The sequence below is a fragment of the Gopherus evgoodei genome, chromosome 16 (assembly GCF_007399415.2).
Source record: "Gopherus evgoodei ecotype Sinaloan lineage chromosome 16, rGopEvg1_v1.p, whole genome shotgun sequence".
Taxonomy (NCBI): domain Eukaryota; kingdom Metazoa; phylum Chordata; order Testudines; family Testudinidae; genus Gopherus; species Gopherus evgoodei.
The window spans coordinates 20843698-20868014 of NC_044337.1; the positions used below are offsets into that span (position 1 = coordinate 20843698).

At 44.5% G+C, this 24317-nt stretch overlaps 1 protein-coding gene across 5 annotated transcripts in view; it reads right to left on the minus strand.

Moving 5' to 3' along the window:
- KCNT1 (potassium sodium-activated channel subfamily T member 1) overlaps positions 1-24317 on the minus strand; it is a 193209-nt gene that overhangs the window by 145978 nt on the left and 22914 nt on the right. For 4 of the 5 annotated variants that reach the window (XM_030536130.1, XM_030536124.1, XM_030536126.1 and 1 more), the window contains exon 1: positions 21117-21240. In XM_030536130.1, the coding sequence (XP_030391990.1) occupies positions 21117-21211 (95 nt within the window). In that variant the 5' untranslated portion in view covers positions 21212-21240. Of the gene's footprint in view, positions 1-21116; positions 21288-24317 lie in introns of those variants that run through there. The other variant, XM_030536119.1, reaches the window with a different exon arrangement.

Genomic DNA, 24317 nt, shown 5'->3' on the forward strand with positions numbered 1-24317 from the left:
CTCATGGCTGCAAGAGACTCAAAGGCATCCCCAGCCTTTGATTTTATTTCTTAGGAGAAGCTTGGTAACCCTCCCCCATGGAGTACCACACAATCCCGAGCTCATAAAGCTACAGATAACATTTATAGATACAAACGTTTTAGACTAATCCTAGTGCCTATGATGTCTGGCCCATCTCAGTATAATCGTTTTTTGAAGTCTCCACACGTCCATAAAGCACTTTGACACTTCTTGCCATATTCATATTGCTCACTGCAGGGGCTACAAGGCATGTCCAAAGCTAATCTGCAACTGGAGCAGGACCACTGTCTCACAAAAAGGTTGTTAAAGCAAAGCCCACTTCAGCCACAACCTGTTTGAAAAGCAGCTTCTCCCATTAAGGTGAGAGAGGAGACCAAGATAACAACCCATAACCAAGAATGTATATTCACTTCATGAAGTGCTTTTAAACATACGAATGAAAAGCATTATGGGCAAAACCATGACACACCAACCCACATTGAGTAAGCCGTGATTATTCCCAGTGAAATAAATGGGACTACTTGCTGAATAAGGGACTATTCAGATTGAGTGGGGGTATCAGAATCTGGCCCCAGAGAAAGTGCTAGGTATTATTATTCCTGGAGGAGAGCAGAGGAGAAAGTTGGCTGTTCTACCGGAAGAGAAGCTGATGTGATATCACTAGGTTATCTCCTAAGAGCCACTAACATTTCAGGGGCTACTCACGTCCTAACATTTAACTGCATGCACATCTAACTGGAGTTATGTAAAGCTACAACCAAAAACGGAAAGATGTTTCAAGATGGCAGTGAGTCAGGCACACCATAATAAAAATTGCAATCTTCCTACAAATTCAGGGAGCTTAATTGGACAGACATGTCATGTTCACATCAACCTCAAGAGGGCTCTGCCACCGTAAGAAAGAAGAGAGAGAGAAATAATTTGTAACAAAAATTACAACGGCAGCAGTAGACATGAAATATGGTTAAGTAAACTGACCTTGTTAAGGTGCAGAGACAGAGCAATTATATGTGGGACAGGTGCCATATGTTCAGAGCAGTGGTGCCTGCCAGGTGAGGCCAGATGTAAGATCGGGAGACCTAAAATGTCAAGCTGGAGCTTAGCTACTGAAACAGTGACTGCGGGGATAAATTTTGAAGATTAAAAAAATAATCAAACAACTGGACTCGGTGTGAAGGCAAGTGAGTAAATGTTTATACAGGGAGGAAGAATGCACAAAACAAATGTGAGCATGGGGGATTTTTAAACTGCCCACACTCTTGAGTCAGCTAACAACGGTGGCATCGCTACAAAGAAAAGCATTTGCTTCTGGCCGCAGCAAACAACTGGGAGCTGGTCAAGGGGACAAAGGAGATATTTAAATAGAAGGAACCCAAGGCATGTTTAGGAGAACAGTTGAACCAGATTGGTAGGGGGAGGGAACTATGCACAAGCCCAGTTAATAAATACATGGCATTCATGAGAATATTTGCTGCTGGCAACAGAACCCCTACAGCTGCCTGTCACAGCTCAATAGAGAGAAAGGGGAGCTGATTCACCACTGCTTTATTCCAGTTTTATATTGGTGCAACTCCATTGATATCAAGGGAGTTTCCAGTTTCACCTTTGTGGAGCTTCATTTAAATTAATGGTGTCAGACTGGAGTAATGTCACAGGGAAGTAAACCCAGGATTTCAGAAGTGCTTATCCTTAAAATCTGAAGAGGAATGAGCAGCATAATAGTAGAATAGAGAGACTGCAGCCGAGATCAGTGCTAGCTACTGCTCAGACACATATGAGACAGTTTCTGACCCCCAAAATAGCTTGCAGTCTAAGTAAATAAGACAGACAAAGGAGAAGGAAGTGATTTGCCCATGGTCATGCAGACTGGCAGCCATGAATAGAACCCAGATGCCCTAACTCACATTTTTGGGAAATCATGGGAGACGGGGGAGATTCCAGAAGACTGGAAGGGGGCAAATATAGTGCCCATCTATAAAAAGGGAAATAAAAACAACCCAGGAAATTACAGACTAGTTAGTTTAACTTCTGTGCCAGGGAAGATAATGGAGCAGATAATTAAAGAAATCATCTGCAAACACTTGGAAGGTGGTAAGGTGATAGGGAATAGCCAGCATGGATTTGTAAAGAACAAATCGTGTCAAACTAATCTGATAGCATTCTTTGATAGGATAACGAGCCTTGTGGATAAGGGAGAAGCGGTGGATGTGATATACCTAGACTTTAGTAAGGCATTTGTTACGGTCTCGCATGATATTCTTATAGATAAACTAGGAAAGTACAATTTAGATGGGGCTACTATAAGGTGGGTGCATAACTGGCTGGATAACCGTACTCAGAGAGTAGTTATTAATGGCTCCCAATCCTACTGGAAAGGTATAACAAGTGGGGTTCCGCAGGGGTCTGTTTTGGGACCGGCTCTGTTCAATATCTTCATCAACGATTTAGATGTTGGCATAGAAAGTACGCTTATTAAGTTTGCAGACGATACCAAACTGGGAGGGATTGCAACTGCTTTGGAGGACAGGGTCAAAATTCAAAACGATCTGGACAAATTGGAGAAATGGTCTGAGGTAAACAGGATGAAGTTTAATAAAGACAAATGCAAAGTGCTCCACTTAGGAAGGAACAATCAGTTTCACACATACAGAATGGGAGGAGACTGTCTAGGAAGGAGTATGGCAGAAAGAGATCTAGGGGTCATAGTGGACCACAAGCTTAATATGAGTCAACAGTGTGATACTGTTGCAAAAAAAGCAAATGTGATTCTGGGATGCATTAACAGGTGTGTTGTAAACAAGACATGAGAAGTCATTCTTCCGCTTTACTCTGCGCTGGTTAGGCCTCAGCTGAAGTATTGTTTCCAGTTCTGGGCACCGCATTTCAAGAAAGATGTGGAGAAATTGGAGAGGGTCCAGAGAAGAGCAACGAGAATGATTAAAGGTCTTGAGAACATGACCTATGAAGGAAGGCTGAAGGAATTGGGTTTGTTTAGTTTGGAAAAGAGAAGACTGAGAGGGGACATGATAGCAGTTTTCAGGTATCTAAAAGGGTGTCATCAGGAGGAGGGAGAAAACTTGTTCACCTTAGCCTCCAATGATAGAACAAGAAGCAATGGGCTTAAACTGCAGCAAGGGAGATTTAGGTTGGACATTAGGAAAAAGTTCCTAACTGTCAGGGTAGTTAAACACTGGAATAGATTGCCTAGGGAAGTTGTGGAATCTCCATCTCTGGAGATATTTAAGAGTAGGTTAGATGTCTATTAGGGATGGTCTAGACAGTATTTGGTCTTGCCATGAGGGCAGGGGACTGGACTCGATGACCTCTCGAGGTCCCTTCCAGTCCTAGAGTCTATGAGTCTATGAGTCCTATTCACTAGACCACACTGTCTTTGCTGGGTTTTAAAAAATTATTTCAAGGTAGAAAATCTTTAGGGAAATAGCAGTTTGTAGGGCAGCTGGAAGGGGAACACACTTTACCAAAGACCAATCAAACACCAACATTGACAATAGCAGCTTTTCTGCTTCCCCATGCCCCCAACCAATGTAGCAACCTGCATAGAACTTGAGGGATGAGCACACGCTGAAGGAGGGAAGAATTTGGAGGAGGCACCAGGAAGTCAGTCTGTATCCACATGGTTGGAATGCTAGCTGCAGTTCCAGCATCTGTGTAAATAGTTCTCTTAATAAGGTGGCAGTTCAGTTTTAGAAACATGGAGTCCTTTAATGTTATCACCCAGCACACTACATGAAACAGCCAAGATTTTTTTATATGGTCTCCTTACTATACAGAAAGGAAGTGAAAGAATTTGTCAAATGGAGGATCGTTTTGTAACCCAGGTACCAATGTATCAAACCAAAGAGGCAAAACTGTAACCAGAGTGGTTAATGAGAAGGCTGAATGCTGGAAGGTGGAGTGCAGCCCTGAAGGTGCACATCTGTCAGCACCTAATTGCTTAAGCCCCAGCACCTCTTTCATTACAAATTAAGCCCTGAAAACGGCCTCTCTGCCTCACTGACTCGACATCTCCACTCCAAATAGCTCTTTGCTTCTTTGCCTTCGAAAACTGCTCTCCCTCCGCTGCTCTTCTCATTTCACCCTGGGAGTGAATCATTGATGTCATCCATTGAACTCACTGCATACTCACAATTTACATTACTTCACTGAACCACCAGGAGATGCACATATCACTGCCCAGGGGCCAACTCAGCCTATTACTGTAGCTCTCATCCTTCTTCCCCACATGTCTTGCCTGCTGGTGGCTATCCTCGCTTGGCATGACTCAGAGTAGATTTTAACCTCTTTGAGGCAGGGACCATTCTTACTTGCACCACAGTATTGCAGAAGCCCGGTAACGGGGTGTGACTCCTCTCCCACCTTCTTCCGCACAGAAACTGCACAGACGCCAGCGGTTGTGTCTTCAACAAACACTTTAATTGTCAGCTCCCTCCACCATTTCCACAGCAGTCTATCTACAGCACAAATAGCCCTGTCCCCAGGACTGGTGGGGACAGAGGTCTCCCTCCACTGAGGCCTCCATGTAACTAGCCCTGTCCTCTCTCTCTTCCCTTGGCACTTCCTTCTTGCCTCTTTCTCAGCCTTGGGCTGATTGGCTAATTAATGCCTTATCCCAGCAAGCCTGATTGTCTAATTACCCCACCAGTTTTCTCAAGGGAACTAATTAACATCTGAGTGATCAGAGTGCAGGGTCACCTATTCCCTTCCTGCACACTATTACAGGCATCTACCAGGATTGTGGCCCCCGTGGGTTTGACACTGTACAATCCAAGCTTGGCACACCTAGCAGACTAGGGGGTGCTGCAAAAACAGATGGACAAACACTAGAAAAACACTTGGCACGGGGAGCCTGGGAGAGACCAGGTACACATCCCTCCCAATCACAAGAGGTGATTAACCTACAATAGTGAGATAATTATTGTCTGAAGCACACATGTACATACGTGTGTGCAATGTTATGTATAACAAACACTCTCTGATGGCAAGGATGATGGCTGTAAATATTGTTGCACAGGAGAAAAACATACCTCCTAATATTTCGGTACATAAGCTGAAGTCAAACGCTTTGGGTAATAGGCAAAATCAAGCATGGCACAATTGCTTTAGAAAATACCATAAGTCCTGATAAGTCGCTGGTCTGTAAATGGAATGACTCTCCATTCTTACAAGCAGGAGGTGCTCTCAAGACACCAGTTCCTAAACTTCTATTCTGTCTGTCAGTCAGTGAGCAGCTTGACCAGTAACCACTTCCAGAAAAGGTGATCAAAAGAAAAACAAAGATCACTCACTTTAATGAAAGCAACTGAACAGGAGAACTGAGTAGGAAGCAGAATTTCCATTTTGTGGGAAATTCTGCAATTTTAAAATTGGTTTTCATTTCTGAATCAGAGCAAAAAAGATGAATTTTGAAATTTCCCATGAAATGAAATTTTTGAAAAAAAAATTTGCTTTCGGTGAATTAAAATATTTCATTTCAATTTCAGCTGTTTGTTTTAAATTTTTATAATATAAAATAAATTTCAAAACAAAAAATCAGACATGGAATACCAGAACGTTTCGATCTTATCTAAATGTTTTTAAAATACACTTCGACCAGCTCCACTTACCAGCTAAGGGTGCCATTCTGGCCTCATTGAAGTCCACAAGAGGTCTGTCACTTACTTCACGAAGGATTTCACCCTAAAACTTTGGAAGGTATTTCCATAGGGTTTGGTGGGCATTGTAGCTACTCGGGGAAGCTGATTTGATGGAATCTAGTTACCTTTGCCTTTCCCCCCGCTCTATAACTCCCCTTCTGAGCACCACTCCATTCTTGCATGAAGGAAGGGGTTTTATGACATCTTAGTCTCATATTCTCCAGGATTTATTTATCGCCACGTTTACCACACTGTTTCTCTCCTCTACTGGACTCCACAGCTAATGGTGTGAGTTGGTATTTAGAGCAGAGACTAATTCTCTCAAATGCTGGAGAACTCTCTAAGGTAACGTCTGCATAGCATGGCTTGACCCGATATGGCAGCTGGCCTCATTTAAAACGCTGAGATACAAGATTATCCAAGTACCAGAAAAGAAATCTTTCAGATTCTGAACTGCTAACAGAGTGTTCCTGCACATCCTTGACATCTCTAAGGCTTTAATCCTATATTACTTTGAATTAGTCCTTCACATTGTTGTTCTGTATTCATCCACTTAGCCCAGCTGACCATGTCAAACACCTTTTCTATCTCAGATTTATGTATGTTATGTATGTATGCCACGAGTGCAGGGGACTGGACTAGATGACCTCTCAAAGTCTCTTCCAGTCCTAATACTCTAGGATATGATTCTATGTCACTTCGTAAGGTAAAAATCACACCTAGGGATGATAATATTTGTAATTAATTTTGTGCTCATGATCGATGCCCCCATTTACTAAGCAAGTAGGCATGGAGCGGCAGCTGTATAAGCTTCCCTCAAACATGCCTCAAATCCAACCTTAAGGAATCATCTCTACAGTTAACAGTACAGGTAATTAAGCAAGGAGCCAAAGGATGGGTCAGTGGTTAGTGCACTAGCCTGGAACTGCACAAATGTGGGTTCAACCCCCTATTCTGCCACAGATGTCCAGCGTGCCCTTAGGAAAACCACTTATCAATCTCTCTGTATCTCAGCCTTCTTTTTAGTTTCCCCTAAGACTGCTGACAAGGATGCCGTAGGGGACGGTTATTGTGAAAGAGACAGCTCTCTTCTTCAGAATGAAACTAAATCCAGCTCATCTCACACGGGCCAAAGAGCAGTCATCAGATGCAAAGGCATTTCAATAACTACAGCCCCCAGGATCTTCAGTAGGTCTCCATTTTGTGGCCAACACATGACAAGCATTGAGCTGAGCCATGTTTTTGTTTTTAGATAAAATCTTATTCTGGGGAACTGGATCACATAGGACAGGGGTTCTCAGACTTCTGTACTGGTGACCCCTTTCACACAGCAAGTCTCTGAGTGCGACCCCCCCCTTGTACATTAAAAACACTTTTTTATATATTTAACACCATTATAAATGCTGGAGGCAAAGCAGGGTTTGGGGTGGAGGCTGACAGCTCGTGATCCCCCATGTAATAACCTCACTATCCCCTGAGGGGTCCTGACCCCCAATTTGAGAACCCCTGACATAGGAGCTTGGCAAACGACTACTGAGCCTTTTACATTAGGATCACCAGCATTAATTTAGACAAAATTAGCTGGTAAAGCTCAGTCTCACCCTCAAATCAATACACATGGCTCATATGAAATGAAGTAATGTTTTCAGTCCCAGGCTTAGCAGAAAGGTGTCTCTGCCACTGAAATCACCACCATCCATAGCATCAGGACTGACACCCTCCAAACAGAGACCACAGGCTCAGGTGCATGGAATTCCCCTGTCATTTTTCCAGGAGTGTGTGGAGTCAGGTTGCAGGGACAGGAGAAGGGGAAGCTGGTGTTTCAAGGCCAGAAGAGACCATTCGATCATCTAGTCTGACCTTCTATATTACACAGGCCATTAAATTTCACCCAGATACCCCTTTATTCTCTCAATAAAGAACCTGGATTACTGTTTTATCATTTACAGAGAATCTGTCATTTACACTCGCCTTTCCTAACTGAGCACCCCTGCCTCAGTTTCCATCTCTTCCAGGCTCCTCAATAAACACTGCACAGGCTTTTCTCTCTTGGCCAACAATATCCTCTGTAATTATCCTAGGCCATTCCAAACAAAGTCCTTAAAGTCCAAATCAAAGTTCAAATCTTCATCCTTTCCTGCTCTTCATCAAGTCTCTGCCAAGCCTTTCTGCCTGGAGTCTTTCCCTGCTGTGGTAGCCAGTGAGTCATTTACCCCACCTGGGGAGGCAAGTTAGCTAAGTCACAGGATGGGTTGAAATCTGTCTCTCTTAAAGAGGCCAGCTACCCTGTGACAGTAGACATTAGGCTGTTGGTACTGTGCCTTTAAGAACCCATGAAGTAAACTATCCATCAAAAGTATAACTTGCTGCTGTTTCAAAGACTCTGTTGATAATCTGCAGTCCCTGAACAGAGCATCCTCTTTATTCTGCTACAACAGCAAACACCAAAGAAAGCTTGTTCTATTACAACAAGTTGTGTGAACTCTCTGCTACTTTTCATAACAGACTTTACCATAGCGTTCCAGGCAGCAGGAGTTTCCCATATAAATTGATGGCATGGTCTGGCCCTAATGATGATAATGACAACAGCCTTCAACACATTTCAAGGCTCCTTTGACAGATAAGGTGAACTTGAAGCACAAGTACACCATAATCTGACACAGGTAGCATGTTTCTGGGTAACTCAGATAGCGGTAAGATAGTGCAAGGCCGGTGGCTGAGGGACTGTAACCAGCTGAGAAACTCCTTCAAAGGAAAACCCTTCCAAATCAGCATTCTAGACAAAGGCATAGCACAAGAGAGGCAAAACGATCTTGGAGAAACCATGCACAGGACCAAAACCTAGGAACGCTGGAGCTTAATCCTAGTCCTGCCAGTGACTCACTTTGCAACCTTAGGTAGGTCACGACCCTCTCTGTGCCTCAGTTTCCCCATCTCTAAAGCAGGGATAATGACCCAACATACACACATACTATGAGGATTAATTCTCTAATATGTCTACAGACGTTATAAAATGCAAAGTATGTTATTTTAATTTATTGTGAAAGTGTTTGATAATTGTTTACTAGATCTCTGCCAAGCAAATCAGAAAGTTACGCCCCAGGCCAGCGTTCTAAAGCTGTCAGATAATTTCCCGTAGCTGCTACTAATCAAATTTAAATTAATAAGAAGTCCTTGTATATAGTGCAGCAGAGGAGATTCTTAGTATAGCACCATATTTGCTATGCAAAGTAATAGCCATGTCTTTAATATGGATCCAGCTTGGTGCCCCTGGAATCAGAGGCAACCGCAGCATGGAAATGGAAATCTGTAGTAGCTGCAAGGTGTCCGCATGGAATAAGTTCTCTTTTCTCCTGATAAGTGGAGCTGGAATCAGTTTTAGGCAAGTGGAATATTAATTCTTTGATTATTATTAGCTGGATTTCCTAGAAACACTGGGCCTTTGATTCAAATTCTTTGTCCTCCTACCCCTCTACATATGCATGAACCAGAACCAGGCACAAGGGCTGCACACTTCCTCTGCAGAGGGAGGGGGTGTGGTTATTTCCTTAAGGGCCTGATTGTCTCTCATCCAAACATGGGTGACCAGAGAAGAAAGGGAGAATCAGACCCATACGCGCACACACCCTGCATGACTGCAGTAGGGCTCCCCACATCTTCAGTCTAGGTGGGAGAGGGGTGGAAGTTCAGGTGCTGCATAAGGGCTACTCACCTCCCCTGAACAGGTGGGTAGGGAGTGAAAACCAAGGCCCTGGTCCCTCCCAACACACCAGCCAGCAGATCTGAAGAGCTCAGTAGGTGCCACCCTTTTCAGAGCTGCAACAAATTACTTTTCCTGAGAACAAGTTGGGGGCAGGATAGACCTACAAGTTAGAGTGAAATGCGGGGAGGAAACAGGGTTACACCTTGGACTATTCCCAGTTAGTAAGAGAAGTCTAAGTTAGAGCGACTGCCACCAAATTGCCTTGTGTACCACCAGTAGCATAGCTCTACTGGCGTCCTGGGATGTAATGGCAAAACTCCCATTGACTTCAGTGGAGCCAGGATTTCACACATGGCTGAAAGGGCAAACGCCAAGGCTTGTCCTTGACACTGTTTGTGGATATGGCCTTGTGCCCGGGATTCTTTTATGGCACAAGAGAACCCTTTCACACCTGGCCATTATAGATCTGCACAGTGACCTTATGTGCAACCATTTAAGCCTCATTTTATGGGGTGGCTTGAGTAGCTACATTTCATGCCTCAAGGACAAAATGTGCCACCATCCCCTATTCTTTGTAAGCAAGTTAAACTGCTGTCATTCAGACTGCATCAGCTCTGACAAGTCCCAGGAAGAAAGTCACATCTTTAACAGGAGTGTGCACAGCTAGAACCATTGATTATACTCTCAGTGGACTGTAATCACATGCCTAAACCAATCGAGGAAGCCTGGCATTTAACTACTGTGCTACATTTGACCTTGGGGAGTAGAGCATCTGTCTACAAGATTTCTTTGCTGTCAGTTTTCATTCCAATAGTTTCTATATGTACGGTGATAGCTGGAGGACACTTTGCGACACTAAACCCTCCAATTAAAACATTCTTTGTATGTTATATAAAAAACATAAAAATCCCAATTTTGTTCATGCTACATAGATTAGTTTTTACTGAAATAAGACATACAATAACCATTAGAAATTACATATAACAGCAATGTTACTTTACAGGGTTGCCATTTGACTCCTTTGTTCTTCTAGCAACATAAGTGCCCTTTGCCCATATCTGATCTTTACCACTTTACTTCTATGACTGTATTCTTTTCCTTCAGACCTCCGACCTATCAGATCTATGGGCGAGACCAGATCCTCATCTGATATCAGTTCAACAGAGCTACACCAATTTACCCCAGCTGAGGAGCTAGCCTTCTGCCTTCCAGTTTTCTACATCTAGCCCATTTGAGACATGCTCTCAGTTATATGTAACATTAGATTTTAATTGGGGGGAAAAAAACAACATAAATTATAAAAACTAAAATAATGCTAGACATACATAGAAAATACACCACGGAAAGAGGGACATTTAAGCCAGTGAGGTTAGATCATACTAACCAACTGAAAACCAATATTCTTCCTTTTCTGCATGGTATATGATGTATATATGGTACCTCCCAAAGGACAACATCCACTCACTTCACTGGACTCTATGTTGCACTTATTCTCAGTATCTGGCCCTTGCTAGTAACAAAAATGTGAACAATATTCATGAAAAGAATACTAGTATCTTGTCTGTAAACATTTTATATATAATTATGAGCAAATGGCACTTCTATTCTTCATCCATTAGCTTAATAAATTTTACTAATATTCCTACAGATAACAACTGGGTTCCTAATCTAAAAGAAATCTGGCATATGCAGTATGTATGCAGAAAATATCAATTAAAGTGTTTTTGAAATGGCATTTTCAATTAACACTTCAAGTCAGTAATTACCACCTGAATCCTTCACAACAATTCATAAAGTAAATAGCAATTAGGAATGCCATGTATTCATTAAAAATCTACAAACAAAACAAAAATCTCCTTCTTATGATGCTGTCCCAAACTGTTATACACCTGCTTAGGAGGGAATCACAATGACTTATTGAGCAATTTTAGCCTCATTTAGTATGTGTGTGTACACAACACATAGACTGCAGTGGCAGTCATATATTCTGTGCTCAGTATGAGATCTTGAAATGACTCATGACTTCATTGGAAAGAATAACCCACAGCCCATATTAAATGTACTAATAGCTTTGAATTTACTCAGGATAATAGCACAATTATCCCTTGTCACCACCATGCACTTCTCTCAGAGGTGAGGGGTGCAAGACTAGCATGCTCAATGAGGCACAGTTAAGAATCACATTGCCAGAGTTTGAGAAGGAGCTGGCAAAAGGTGGGAGCCCTGATATCAAAGCACAGATAATAATACGAGCAATAGAAAACGTCACAAGTGGGAACAGGGTGTAGAAGAGAGGACTGGTTATTTTGGGAGACTGAGTCCTACCAAGGAAAGGCAGCTTGGAAAACTGAAATTGAGACAGAACTGAACGGGAACACAGATATTAAGTTAAATGTGTATCTCTAATATGGATACACAGGGAAGGGTAAAAGAAAACTCGATAGTAAAAAGTTCACCATATGAACCTAGCACTGTGCAACATAGAAATATGGAGGGGTGTCTATTTGATCCAAAGGCAACATTATGGCCTTCCCTGACCTCATTCTAAGCTCTCAATTATTAATTACTTGTATTTTAGTGGGGCCTGCAGGCCCCAAATAAGAGGAGGCTCCATTGTGCCGGACAGAGTCAGAAAGAGTCCCAGCTCCAATCTAAATAGACAGACAAAGGGTAGCCACAGACAGGGCAAGTGGTTTGTCATGATGCAGGTTAATGTCAGAGCTGGGAGCCCAAGATTCCCAAATCCCTGGCCTGTGCGCTATCTGATCCACCAACCTGCCCTAATATTCTAGTCATACCACAAAATGTACAGTATGCCTCACAATGAGATTTTTCAAAAATGTGTCCTAACTTTTATTTCTGAGACTGTGTGTCAGGTCAATACAGCTGCCGAGATCACCTTCTCCCCACTTCCACCACAAACGATACCATTGTACCTTGTATTCTTGGTTGGGTATAGCAAATTAATGTACACGTTTGGTATTACCTACAGCTAGATAGGCAATGAGTGTATTTTTGGAAGTTCCCTGACTGCTTGACTTCCATTTGCATTACAGTTACAGCCACATTGAGGAATGCAGTTGCAACACAGATGCACTCCTAACACGGTTTGATTTTGCCTGTGTTGGTGGTACAAAGAATGCTATATCCAGTCACATGACAAGAACATAATGCAGCCATCAAAACTCACTCAATAAAGTCTTCTTACAATACCATCAGGAATTCCTTTTGCATCTTTGAAAGGGTGCTAAAATTAAAGTTACAGTTTGACTAACTCTAACTGCTTTGTGGCTTGTTCTTGTCAAGAAGCCCAATGGCATACTGGGCTGTATTAGTAGGAGCATTGTCAGCAGATTGAAGGAAGTGATTATTCCCCTCTATTCAGCACTGGTGAGGCCACACTTGGAGTATTGTGTCCAGTTTTGGTCTCTTGACTACGGAAGGGATGTGGACAAATTTGAGAGAGTACAGTGGAAGGCTACAAAAATGATTAGGTAGCTGTCTTATGAGGAGAGGCTGAGGAAACTGGGGTTATTTAGTCTGCAGAGGAGAAGAGTGAGGGGGGATTTGATAGCAGCCTTCAACTACCTGAAAAAGGGTTCCAAAGAGGATGGATCTAGTCTGTTCTCAGTGGTGGCAGATGACAGAACAAGGAGCAATGATCTCACGTTGCGCTGGGGGGGGGGTCTAGGTTGGATATTAGGAACACTATTTCACTAGGAGGGTGGTGATGCACTGGAATGTGTTACCTAGGGAGCTGGTGGAATCTCCACTGTTAGAGGTTTTTAAGGCCCAGCTTGACAAAGCCCTGACTGGGATGATTTAGTTGGGAATTGGTTCTGCTTTGAGCAGGGGGTTGGACTAGATGACCTCCTGAGGTCTCTTCCAACTCTAACATTCTATTTTGCTAGCAGATGTATCAGAAGCTTGTTCACAAGACTTTGGAAACATTAAGAAATACAAGCCATACACCACTTCACTTCAACTGGAAATATCAGGCAGTTTATTATTACTGTTCAGACTTGCTTAATTCTTATTTCAGTGTTAGTTCCTTGCTAGATTACTGTCAGCTAAGAACCTTCTCAACAATATAAGGATTTAAGAAAATATAATCTCAGTTATTAATAAATGTTCTAAATTTTCCTTTCCAGGTATTTAAACTGCTTCTATTAGCTTTTTCCAAGCTACTGGTTTTCCCTGTGAAATACAAATCTTGACATTATTAAAAGCACTGGTGTCTCAATGCACAGTTGCCCTTCATTCCTCCCTTTCATTTTCCTCTCTTTGGGGAGGCTAGTCTGCCAGGTGACCTCCTACAGTTCCAACTTCTAAAATGTGCTGCTGGGTATGTTTGATAAAATGCATCGTTCAGAAACAGCTGGAAATCAAACTTCAGTCTTAAGTGCAGTGATAGATACAAGCAATGCTCTCAACTTATTTATGTTTTATTATGACAGCTGCTGAAAGTATTTGACCAGTGACTAGATAGCAGATAATTTTTGATTTAGTGAGAGTAGGGTAATTTTAATCTCATGCTGTGTGATCGCTCCACTCCATGACAGTATTTTTCCATAAGAAGTAGACAGCACAATGTGATTTGAACTATATCTGAAGTTCAAGAAAGTATGATCTTTCTGTTAATTCTGTAATTTATATTATTTTGTATTGGTATAAGAACAGGATTTAGGGGTCTCAAATGAGACCGAAGGCCCAATGTGCTAGGCACCGTACCCACATGTTATAAGAGACAGGCTCTCCCCTAAAGAATTCATCATCTAGACAAGAGGTGGGAGAGAAGGAGTATGAGCCTCACTTTACAGGTGGGGACTGAGGCAGACAGAGGTGAAGTGAATTGCCCAAAAGGTGCCACAGGAGGAGGAAGAGCTGGGAATTGTACCTAGATCTCCTGGGTCACAGTCCAGGGCCTTCAACCTAAAAGCATCCTGCCTATTTTAATACAAAAAGGACATTAACCAATGAGGAAGAGGCTGCATAGTCTCAAGTATTGTTAAAATGTAGCTTTGTAAGCACCCTTCAGTACCCTGTCATCACAGAAATAAATGTCATTATCTTCAGGATACATTTCAGTATTTTCAAAGAAGCATTCATATTCTCTGAATAAGTCATAGAAATTTGCCAGTGTGCCTAGTGACAATCACGTTGTCAAGGTAGTATCCGCACTCTGAACCTTAGCATCCAAAAGATGGGGTACCTGCATGAACCTCTCTAAGCCTAATTACTAGCTTAGAAATGATAGAGCTGCCACCACCCAAAAATATAGTGTTTTGGGACACTTTCTGACTCCCCAAACTCTTCCCTGGGGACCCCAAGACCCAAACCCCCTTGGATCTTAACACAAGGAAAGTAAACCCTTTCCCCCACCATTGCCTCTCCCTGGGTTATCCTGGAGAGACTATACAGATTCAAGCTCCGTGAATCTAAAACAAAGAGGAAATTCGCCTTCCCCCCGTCCTCTTTTCCCCCTCACTACTCCCTGAGAGAGAGACAGATTCCTAACACAAAGAGAAATCAGGCTTTTCCTCCCCTTTCTCTTCTTTCTTCCACCAATTCCCTGGTGAGTGCGGACCCTCTCCCCTTGAGTCTTAGACAAGGGAAAAATCAATCAGGTTCTTAAAAAGAAAAGCTTTTCATAAAAGAAAGAAAAAGTAAAAAATTATCTCTGTAATATCAAGATGAAAAAACGTTACAGGGTCTTTCAGCTTATAGAGAATAAAGAGAATCCTCCCCTCAGCACAATACAAGTTGCAGCAAAGAGAAATACAATCCTTCCAGCAAAATACACATTTGCAATAAAGAAAATAATCAAAGGACTAAACTGCCTTTCTAACTAGTACTTACTAAATTTAGCAGAAGAGACCTTTTCAGAAAGATTGGAGGAACCTGGATGCATGTCTGGCATCTCCTAGCCCCCAGAAAGAACAACAAAAAACCCAAAAAGCACAAAGGCTTCCCTCCACCGAGATTTGAAAGTATCTTGTCTCCTGATTGTTCCTCTGGTCAGATGTTCCAGGTTTACTGAGCTAGTTAACCCTTTACAGTTAAGAGAGACATTAACCCTTAACCATCTGCTTATAACACATGTATATACAGGATAGCTTTAGCTACAGAGAAAATGAGTGAGGATTCAGAGCAATTGGTGGAAGGATAAGAAATTGTGCAGTACTGCACAGCATTACACTGAATGATGCATTCAAGAAGAAAATCACTTCCTTGTTAGGGATAACTTGCAAAACTACAGAGTGCAAGAGGCAGATCTTTTAATGAGGGTGTCCCTGTAGCCAGATATCGGAACCTATAAACATAATCTGGCCCATGATTTAGATATAGCACTTAGTGACAAATTTAAAAGCTGGAATGTGAATAATCCCGAGAAAGGAGGAAGAAAATGCATCACAGACCCATTAACCTGGAAGAATAAATGAGAGGAGTTTGCCTGTTGTTAAATCCTTCTAAGCACTGCTATTTCTTGGTTATGCAGCAGGACAATCTTAGATTCAAAACAGAAGATGCTGAAATCTTTATATAGATGGCACTGCATACCTTCCACACATAAACTGTTATAAAAATCCTTGCATATACCAAACAGAATCTTGGTTGATAATTAGATTCAGAAAAATACACTTAATCAAAGTGACATCCATTACTTCTTGCTACTATAAAATGGGCCTTGTGGCTCTCTGCATTGATTTTCTGGAAATATCTGCTGGCTGTTTAACTTGGGCAAAGAACATGATCCTTATGGATCTGTTTTCCAGGCACAGTTCTGATTTTTTTTTCCCACTCCCCCAGCTGTCAGCTCTGCCCAGTGTAAAACTGACAAAGAGTGGAGTGTTGGATGCCAAACACTGGTACAGTCAAGAGTACAAAGATACAGAGGGAAGCCCTTGTGGCATATACTGTATTCATATTTATCAGTTCCACAGATGTGCTTTCTCAGCTGACTTTAATCAGTAAATATCAATTTCACTTTAGAATCAGAAACTTTCATTATAAATTCCTATCTTACATCAACAATGGATTGTTATACTCAGTCCCTGCTCCTCTCCTCCAGCCCCCCCAGCTGGCGATGCTCCTACATACACATGCTTGCAATATCATCTAACAGAGGGTTCCAAGTAAAGCAGAGTCAGAACTTTACCAGGTTGCCAAGTTAGTTAAAAGGCAGCAAAACATAAGCAATGAGCATCCCCCTCCCCATTTCACTTCAACTCCTTTCAGGTTTTGTCCTTTGGGCATTGGCTCAAATATAAATTAGCTCAATAGCATTTGGTTTATTGTACAGCTTTATTATATTCTGATTGCTTTGAATGTCTGCATGGCAACAAAGTATCAGTGAGTCATAAACCAGAGGACTTGCCATGCCAGATCAGACCAGCGGTCTGTTTACTCCCGTAACCTGGCTCTGACAGTAGCCAATGTCAAATCCCTCACAATAAGGTGCAAGTGGGCAATTAGGGCCTGACCCAAAACCTATTAAGGTCAGTGGAAAGGCCTTCATAGAGCAACCTACTCAAAGAGGAAATGTCTTACCTATGCCTGTTAGCAGTTGGCTTGTACCTAGAAGCAAGGGGATTGTGTCCCTTCTAAATGAAATTTAATCCTATGTTATATAATTGTGGATGTCCTAATGTCTAGTCCTGGTTTTGAATCCCACTAATCTTTAGGCCACAATGATATCCTGTGGCAATGAGTTCCACAGATTAATTATGAGTCATGAGAAAAAGCATTTCCTTTTTTCCATTTTAAATTTGTTGCTTTTCATTAAGTATACCCTTGCCTTGTGCAGGAGGAGAAAGAATACCTAGGAGCACTCAATTCTGTATCATTCATTATTTTCTCTACTTCCATAATGTTTCTTCTTATTTATCTTCTGCTTGATTTCTTCCCATCCTCTATCAAGGCATACTAAAATTCTATTTTGCAATTACAGTTTCAACCAGTTTACCTGTTTGAAGGCTTATTGTGTAGAGTTTGCTGCTTCACCCCCACATCTCTTTTTAAAAATAGGTACAACATTTGCTACCCTCCATTCTGGTAACTGATTTCAATAAGAGTTTGCATATATTCATCATCAGCTCAGTCATTTCATTCTAAAGTTCCTGCAGAATTTCTGGATGCAATCTCTGCTCCTACTGCTCCTTAATTTAGGTTCTTAGTTATTTGCTCTGACACCTTCTCTTCTGGTGCCTCAACCTCATCTTTCTTACCTAAATCCAGTGTAGGTGTCTCCCCAACATCCTCTGTGGTGAAGATGGCTTAATAATTCCCCAACCAATGGAAATGCTTTCTAATAAGACTGAAAGCTAATTGCTGGCTTCCTTTCTAAGGCAGGGTATTCACAGCCCGTTCAAGTTGATGCTGCTCCATAGACATGCATCATTTTTTGAACACATTAACACTCTGGAGGAACTTCCAAAAAGGCAGATACTTACAATGCTAATCCTTTTACTTCGCTCTTTTAAATAAATCAGATATTTTATGCCATTGAGAGTTTGCTATTCACACTCCAACTCTAAGACCAGGAATGTGGCCTGCATACATCATTATTTAAATTGTTCACAGTGCCATGGGCTGTTGTCATAGGGACTTTTCATCAGATATAAAACACCACATTCCTGTCAAAATTATATCAAAGCATTTCAAGGCATATATCTGAACTGCTTGGTATTTATGAGTAAGTATAGGAATGCCAAAAATGTTTTCCCATTTTGCTCTGCTAGTCTAAGTCAGCTAAACATTACCCTGGTTTGGCATAGGCTAATTTACTAGTCAAAATTACTCTAGAGAGCTTGATTCATCTCCAAGATACTATGGTCATCAGTCCCTGGAACAGAATTTTCAAAAGTGTTCTCCAATGGTCTAACTGCTGCTGCAGAAGTCAATAAGAGCATTGACTTGATCCTTGGTATGTGAGCGTGGATTATTGACATGAGCAAGGATGGCAGGACTGGGCACCATCAAAGAAGTTAAACATTTCCAAATACAGTGTATAGTTTTCAGTACTTCCAGGTTGAGGCGAAAAGCCAAACAACTGGATAGAACAGCACCAAAAGAAGTGAATTTAAAACATCTTGAGAAACAAAGCTAATAGATTTGCCAAGTTAATACAGAAACATCACTCTCAAGCTAGCGGCTTCATACTAAAACTCGAGCTAACTTCTGAATCCGAGACATCTGTATCCGGACCAAAGAAGAGGCTAATGACCAGTGCCAAATGAGAACAAAGATAATAATATAACATATGGAGATATACCTAGCTCATAGAACTGGAAGGGACCCTGGAAGATCGAGTCCAGCCCCCTGCCTTCACTAGCAGGACCAAGTACTGATTTTGCCCCAGATCCGTAAGTGGCCCTCTTAAGAACTGAACTCACAAGCCTGGGTTTAGCAGGCCAGTGCTCAAACCACTGAGCTACCTCCCCCTTAATAAACACAAAATCTGCAGTGACTCAAAAATTAAGGTATTTCACATCATTACAATGATTTAAAGCTGAAAAACAGTAGAACTGTAGTATTCATCCTTATAAAAATCACTGTCATATTTTTGAAATTCAGCTATTTTATTATGTGAGTCTATTTCCAACCAAATTCCCATTTTCCCTGAATAAAGTCATCTTAATGGATGCAATACATCTACATCAGTTTTAAGTAGCGTCTTCTAAGGGGCTTTGAGTTTCAAAACATTGTAAATCAAGCATTCACTCTTGAGAATTGCCAGTTCTTCTTATGTAGCTATTATTTGATGGATATTGTTTTAATTGGTTATTTAAAGTATTTGGGAATTATATCTATTACACACAGGCACACCCCTTTCCCTTCTTGACCCCCAAATTATAGCTTTATATATTTAACCTACAGGTTTGAAAGAAAGCTTAAACACTGTTAGAAAGAGATTTTAATTCTCAGCTTCAGACATTAATAAGCTAATTTTGCTGCCTGATAGTTTCACTTCTTAAGTACTTCAGGTATTTCTAGGCATTGTGACATGAGTGTCTGGCTGCCTTTAAAAAGGTACCCCGAGTTATACAGAACTATTCAAGAGCTAACAACCCAGCAGGGTAAGATTTGCTTCACCGGGACAGGGCTATCTGTTTAGGTATTCAACTAATTTGTGGTAAACAACCTACAATATTGCAGTTTACTCCTCTGGCATTATAGCTTCTTGATTCTTATTCCATAAATATGTTTCACAGGAAGGCAATTCCTTATTAATTTGTTTTCACTGATATCCTTAAGGAGATCCCTTACAGCTTGTGGCTTTTCTTCGTTTTGATTTATCCTTGCAGACCTGTTAATCAATCACTGCGAGTGAGGAGGAAAAGGAAGCTTTCAAATAAAATCTAAAAGGCCATATTCCAAGCCAATCCAAGAAGCAAACAATTTTGCAACATCTCCGGCAGTCCCTTGCAATCGATCAGTTCACATTAGCATCATAGCTGCAGACAGAGCCTCGGAGTTAAGTGCAGCCAGCACTGTAATCTTAAATGAATACAAACTCTTCAACCCAAGCATGGCCTCCAAACCCATACAGCGGGGGATCTCCACCCAGAGCGAGCACCTAAGGGAGCTCTCGGAACCTTCGCGCGTCTCCAGCTGGATCCCCCACAGAATCCCACTCTCAGCGGGTCAATGAAAAGAGCAACTCCCCCCCCCCACACACACACACACTATTGCCCAGCTAATCCCCCTTCGCCTCCAGCCGCGATGCCAGTCAAGAGTCCCTGTGATGGGAACGTGCCTTCAGCACCCTGGAGAGTTCCCCGGGCACAGCACCTAGGAGAGCCGCCTGAGAGCAACCAGCATCTCTCTCCCCTAACCCCCCGACATGCCCTTTTGGGCCAGCACCCCCTAGCCCAATGACCTTTGGCAATGCTCCCTCTGACACCCGCCCCTCTCTACCCTATGGGCCAGCAACGCCCCAGTCCTACTCCTCCCAGCCCCTGGGGCTTAACATGCCCTGGCCACCCCTTACACTCTGTGCCAGCCCCCTGCCTCCCCGCCCAGCGCCCTGGGGGCTGACACACAAACCCTTCCCCCCTGGCCCTGGGGGGCTGATACCCCCTCCCGCCCCCCGGCCCTGGGGGCTGACACCGCCCCCCGCCTCCCGGGCCCTGGGGGCTGACACTCCCTGACCCCCGCGCCATGGGGTCTGACACCCCCTCCCGCCCCCGGGGCCCTGGGGCTGACACCCCCTCCCGCCCCCCGGGCCCTGGGGCTGACACCGCCCCCCGCCTCCCGGGCCCTGGGGGCTGACACTCCCTGACCCCCACGCCATGGGGTCTGACACCCCCTCCCGCCCCCCGGGCCCTGGGGGCTGACACCCTCGAGCCCCGCTCCCTTAGGGCTGACACCCCCTCCCGCCCCCCGGGCCCTGGGGGCTGACACTCCCTGACCCCCGCTCCCTGAGGGCTGACACCCCCTCCCGCCCCCTGGCCCTGGGGCTGACACCCCCTCCTGCTGCGCCCTGGGGGCTGACACCCCCTGTCCCCTGCGCCCTGAGGGCTGACACCCCCTCCCGCCCCCCGCTCCCTTAGGGCTGACACACCCCCCCGCCCCCCAGGCCCTGGGGGCTGACACCCCCTCCCGCCCCCCGCTCCCTTAGGGCTGACACCCCCTCCCGCCCCCCGGGCCCTGGGGCTGACACCCCCTCCCGCCCCCCGGGCCCTGGGGCTGACACCCCCTCCCGCTCCCCGGGCCCTGGGGCTGACACCCCCTACCTGTCGTCGTTCTGGAAGGCCTGGTCCCCCAGCAGCAGGTCCCGGAACCGGTAGCGGGGCGGCAGGGGCAGCACCTCGGACTCCAGCTCGTTCATCTTCAGGGAGGCGATGTCCAGGATGACCCCGCTTCTGCTGCCGCCGCAGCCCCCGCAGCCGCCCGGCGACGAGAGCCTGCCCGAGAGAAGGGGACAGATGGAGCCGGGCTGGAGCCTCTGCCCTGCCCACCCGGCCCCCTCCCGGCCCCGCAGGGACACTCGCCTCCCCGGCCCCTGCAGCCCGCCTGGCTCCGGAGCCCCGGGAGGAGCCGGGGCAGCAGCGATGTGGGCTCGGACCTGGGGGGGATCTGGGGGCGCAGGCGGTCCCCAGCCCCCTGCTCCGCACGGAACTGGCGGGAGGGAGAGGAAAGTGGCGGCTGTTGCTCAGGTCTGTGTGGCTACGCCCGCCCCCCATCTCCTCCCCAGGCCCGGCAGCCGGGCAGGGCTGGGGAGCCTTGCAAAGACCTGCCGCAAATCCCGGGCAGCGCGCCCCTGGGGGCGGGGGGGGGGCATAGCTGCAGCGTGGGGAGCGTGGGTGCACTTTCCCCGCTGGCGAGGCTGACTCGAGCACACCAGCACCCAACTAGCGCGCCCGAGTCAGTCCCCTGGCCGGCTGCCACATGCCCGGGCTAGGAGGAGGCGTCCCCCCGCTGCCTAGCACAGGGGGGTTGCCCTGCGGTTCTTTGGAAGCCAGTTAACGGATCAAAAGTTCTGGTTCTGTTTCATGTGCAGTAAAACAGTATTCGGAGGGAATGTGCCGCAGCGAGCGACAGATTACGCCGGGGGGGGGGGTCACAGCTGTATCACGGTGCGTGTGTGCAGAAATAGTGTGTGCCTGAGCTCTGTCTGCTGCTCGAGCGCTCTTCCCCCCACCTCCAAAAGGGTGAGAGAGGAAAATAAACCAGGCTATTTTTTAAACAAACTTTGGGGATAAAATGAGGGGAATTAAACTGCTCTCCACTCCAGTGGGCTCCTGATTGCATCACCTGCCTCTTAAAGAGTGTGAGTTGCAGACACTACAAGAATGGTTAAACCAAGCGAAAATTGTTCCAGATTTTAATAAACCGTGTCTATTCTATCATATCTCTCTCTGTATAAAGCACGTCTAAGCTATGTGAGGTTGTCCCTTTGAATCAGCTCTCATGAGGAAATCATTCTATGCCAGCATCAGAGTAACTCAAGTTTCATGGGCTCTTTAAGGAGGCCTGGAGGAACACGAAAGCCTTGGAACTTGGTGGATGGAGAAGCTGCAATAGCTTTGCAGGAAGTTGATTCTATCCCTCACATCCAACATGCAATTTTAGGGCTCAAAAATGACAAAGGCTGAAGGACACCAGCACTGCTACTTAGGTTTATAAGGGGCCAGAGCCTTATCCAATACACACAGACGTTAATAGAGAAACTCCCATTGACTTTGAATCAGGTCCTTAGACTACAACATGCATGACATACAGGAATACAAAAAGAACAAGGAGTCCTTGTGGCACCTTAGAGACTAACACGACTCCTCGTTCTTTTTGCTGACACAGACTAACATGGCTAGCACTCTAAAACATATAGGAATACAACAGAACCTCAGAGCATGATTCCAGACTGGCATCTACAGCAAGACAGCCAGGATGACTGCAGAAAAACATTCCAAGGTCCTTCAAGCCCTCTCACAATTTTGTTTTACACCAGTCGTAACTCAGAATCCTCTAACTTGCCAGTTGTCTACGTTATAGAATGACTATGTGCTGCAGTTCTTAAAGGTGTCGAGAGCAAGTGGCATACAACATTTCTGCTGAATGCAGCCCAAGAAGCTAACTGAACTCAATCCTCAGCACTTTCGATTGGCATCTTACTCACTACATTTACCACAGTCAGTCCTATCTCTTCACTCTATACCTCTGTAATCAAGGGCTGTCTGACCTGCCGCACATGCAATGAAAGCCAAAGTCTGCACTGATTTGCACTCCCTTGGGCCTCAGTAGGGAAATATAGGGGTATAAATCAATTCAGAAATTGGCCTTGTATATTGAAATAGGTTCAAGTGAGAAGTTGAGCCAAATTCCAGTGAAATCAAGGAGTCCCTCTGGGTTTACCCTGGTGTCAGAGCAGACGTTGTTCCAATTTCTTTGATCTTACAATGTAAGGAGAGATCTAATTATACTTTAATGGCAAAGCCCCAAGCTGAGGCTTTCCTGCAAGAAGAGTTTATCTCTGGTGTTCTGCAAGTTGCTTTTATTAGGCCACATCCTATCTATATTTAATAATTATAGGGTGTAATCCTGGCCCCAGTGAGACCAATAGCAAAACTCCCATTGACTTCAGTGGGGCCAGGATTTCACCCATAGAATGCATGCTAAGAGAAATACTAGGGTTAGTGAATTTTTCATCTCTACATGTGATAACATACACATAAAAATAGAGGAGTCAAAGCTCTCTCTTCAGTCGTGGAAGATTAGAATTCCACCGGCAGAGCACTTCCTCTCTCAAAGGGTGAAATCTGTTGAACAACAAGTTCCTGTTTAAAGGAAGATGCCATTCCCTTCCCTAGAGATCATGTAAACCATTAAGGCTCAAGACCATACACAGTGCCAAGCAGAAAGGGAGCATTCCTCTAATTAATTTCCAATGGGTAAATAAAAGCCCCAGTCCTGCAAATACTTTATGCATATATGTATTCCCATTGAGTTCAACTGGAGTAGATGAACTCAGGGAATTACTCACATGTGTAAAGTTACTTATGTGTGCAAGTGGTTGCAGCTCTGAGATGGTGCAGAATTTACTCCTGGGGGAGTTCTGCACCACTGCGCATGTGCAGAATTTGTCCCTCACAGAAAACTGACTTTCTGACAGGGAAGCAAAGGGAAGCCACAAGAGTGGTAATGTGGCCCTCCCCAGCAGTATGTTTTGGGTGCCCAGGGCAGCCAGCAGAGAGGCAAATCACTGACAGGCAGGGGGTAGGACTGGGGAAGACCCGGCTGGTGGCTCCAACCCTGCACCAGACTCAGCTGCTAGTCCTGGCTGGGCTGGGGAGGACAGAACTTCCTCCTTCACTACACGGCATCTGGGGCCTGGTCAGACCCACCTCGAGATTCCTCCCCCAGCTGCAGGAAGTTCTGCAAACTCCCACACACACACACCCTGCTTCCCGCACCCATCACTCCTCAGCTGCAGGGGG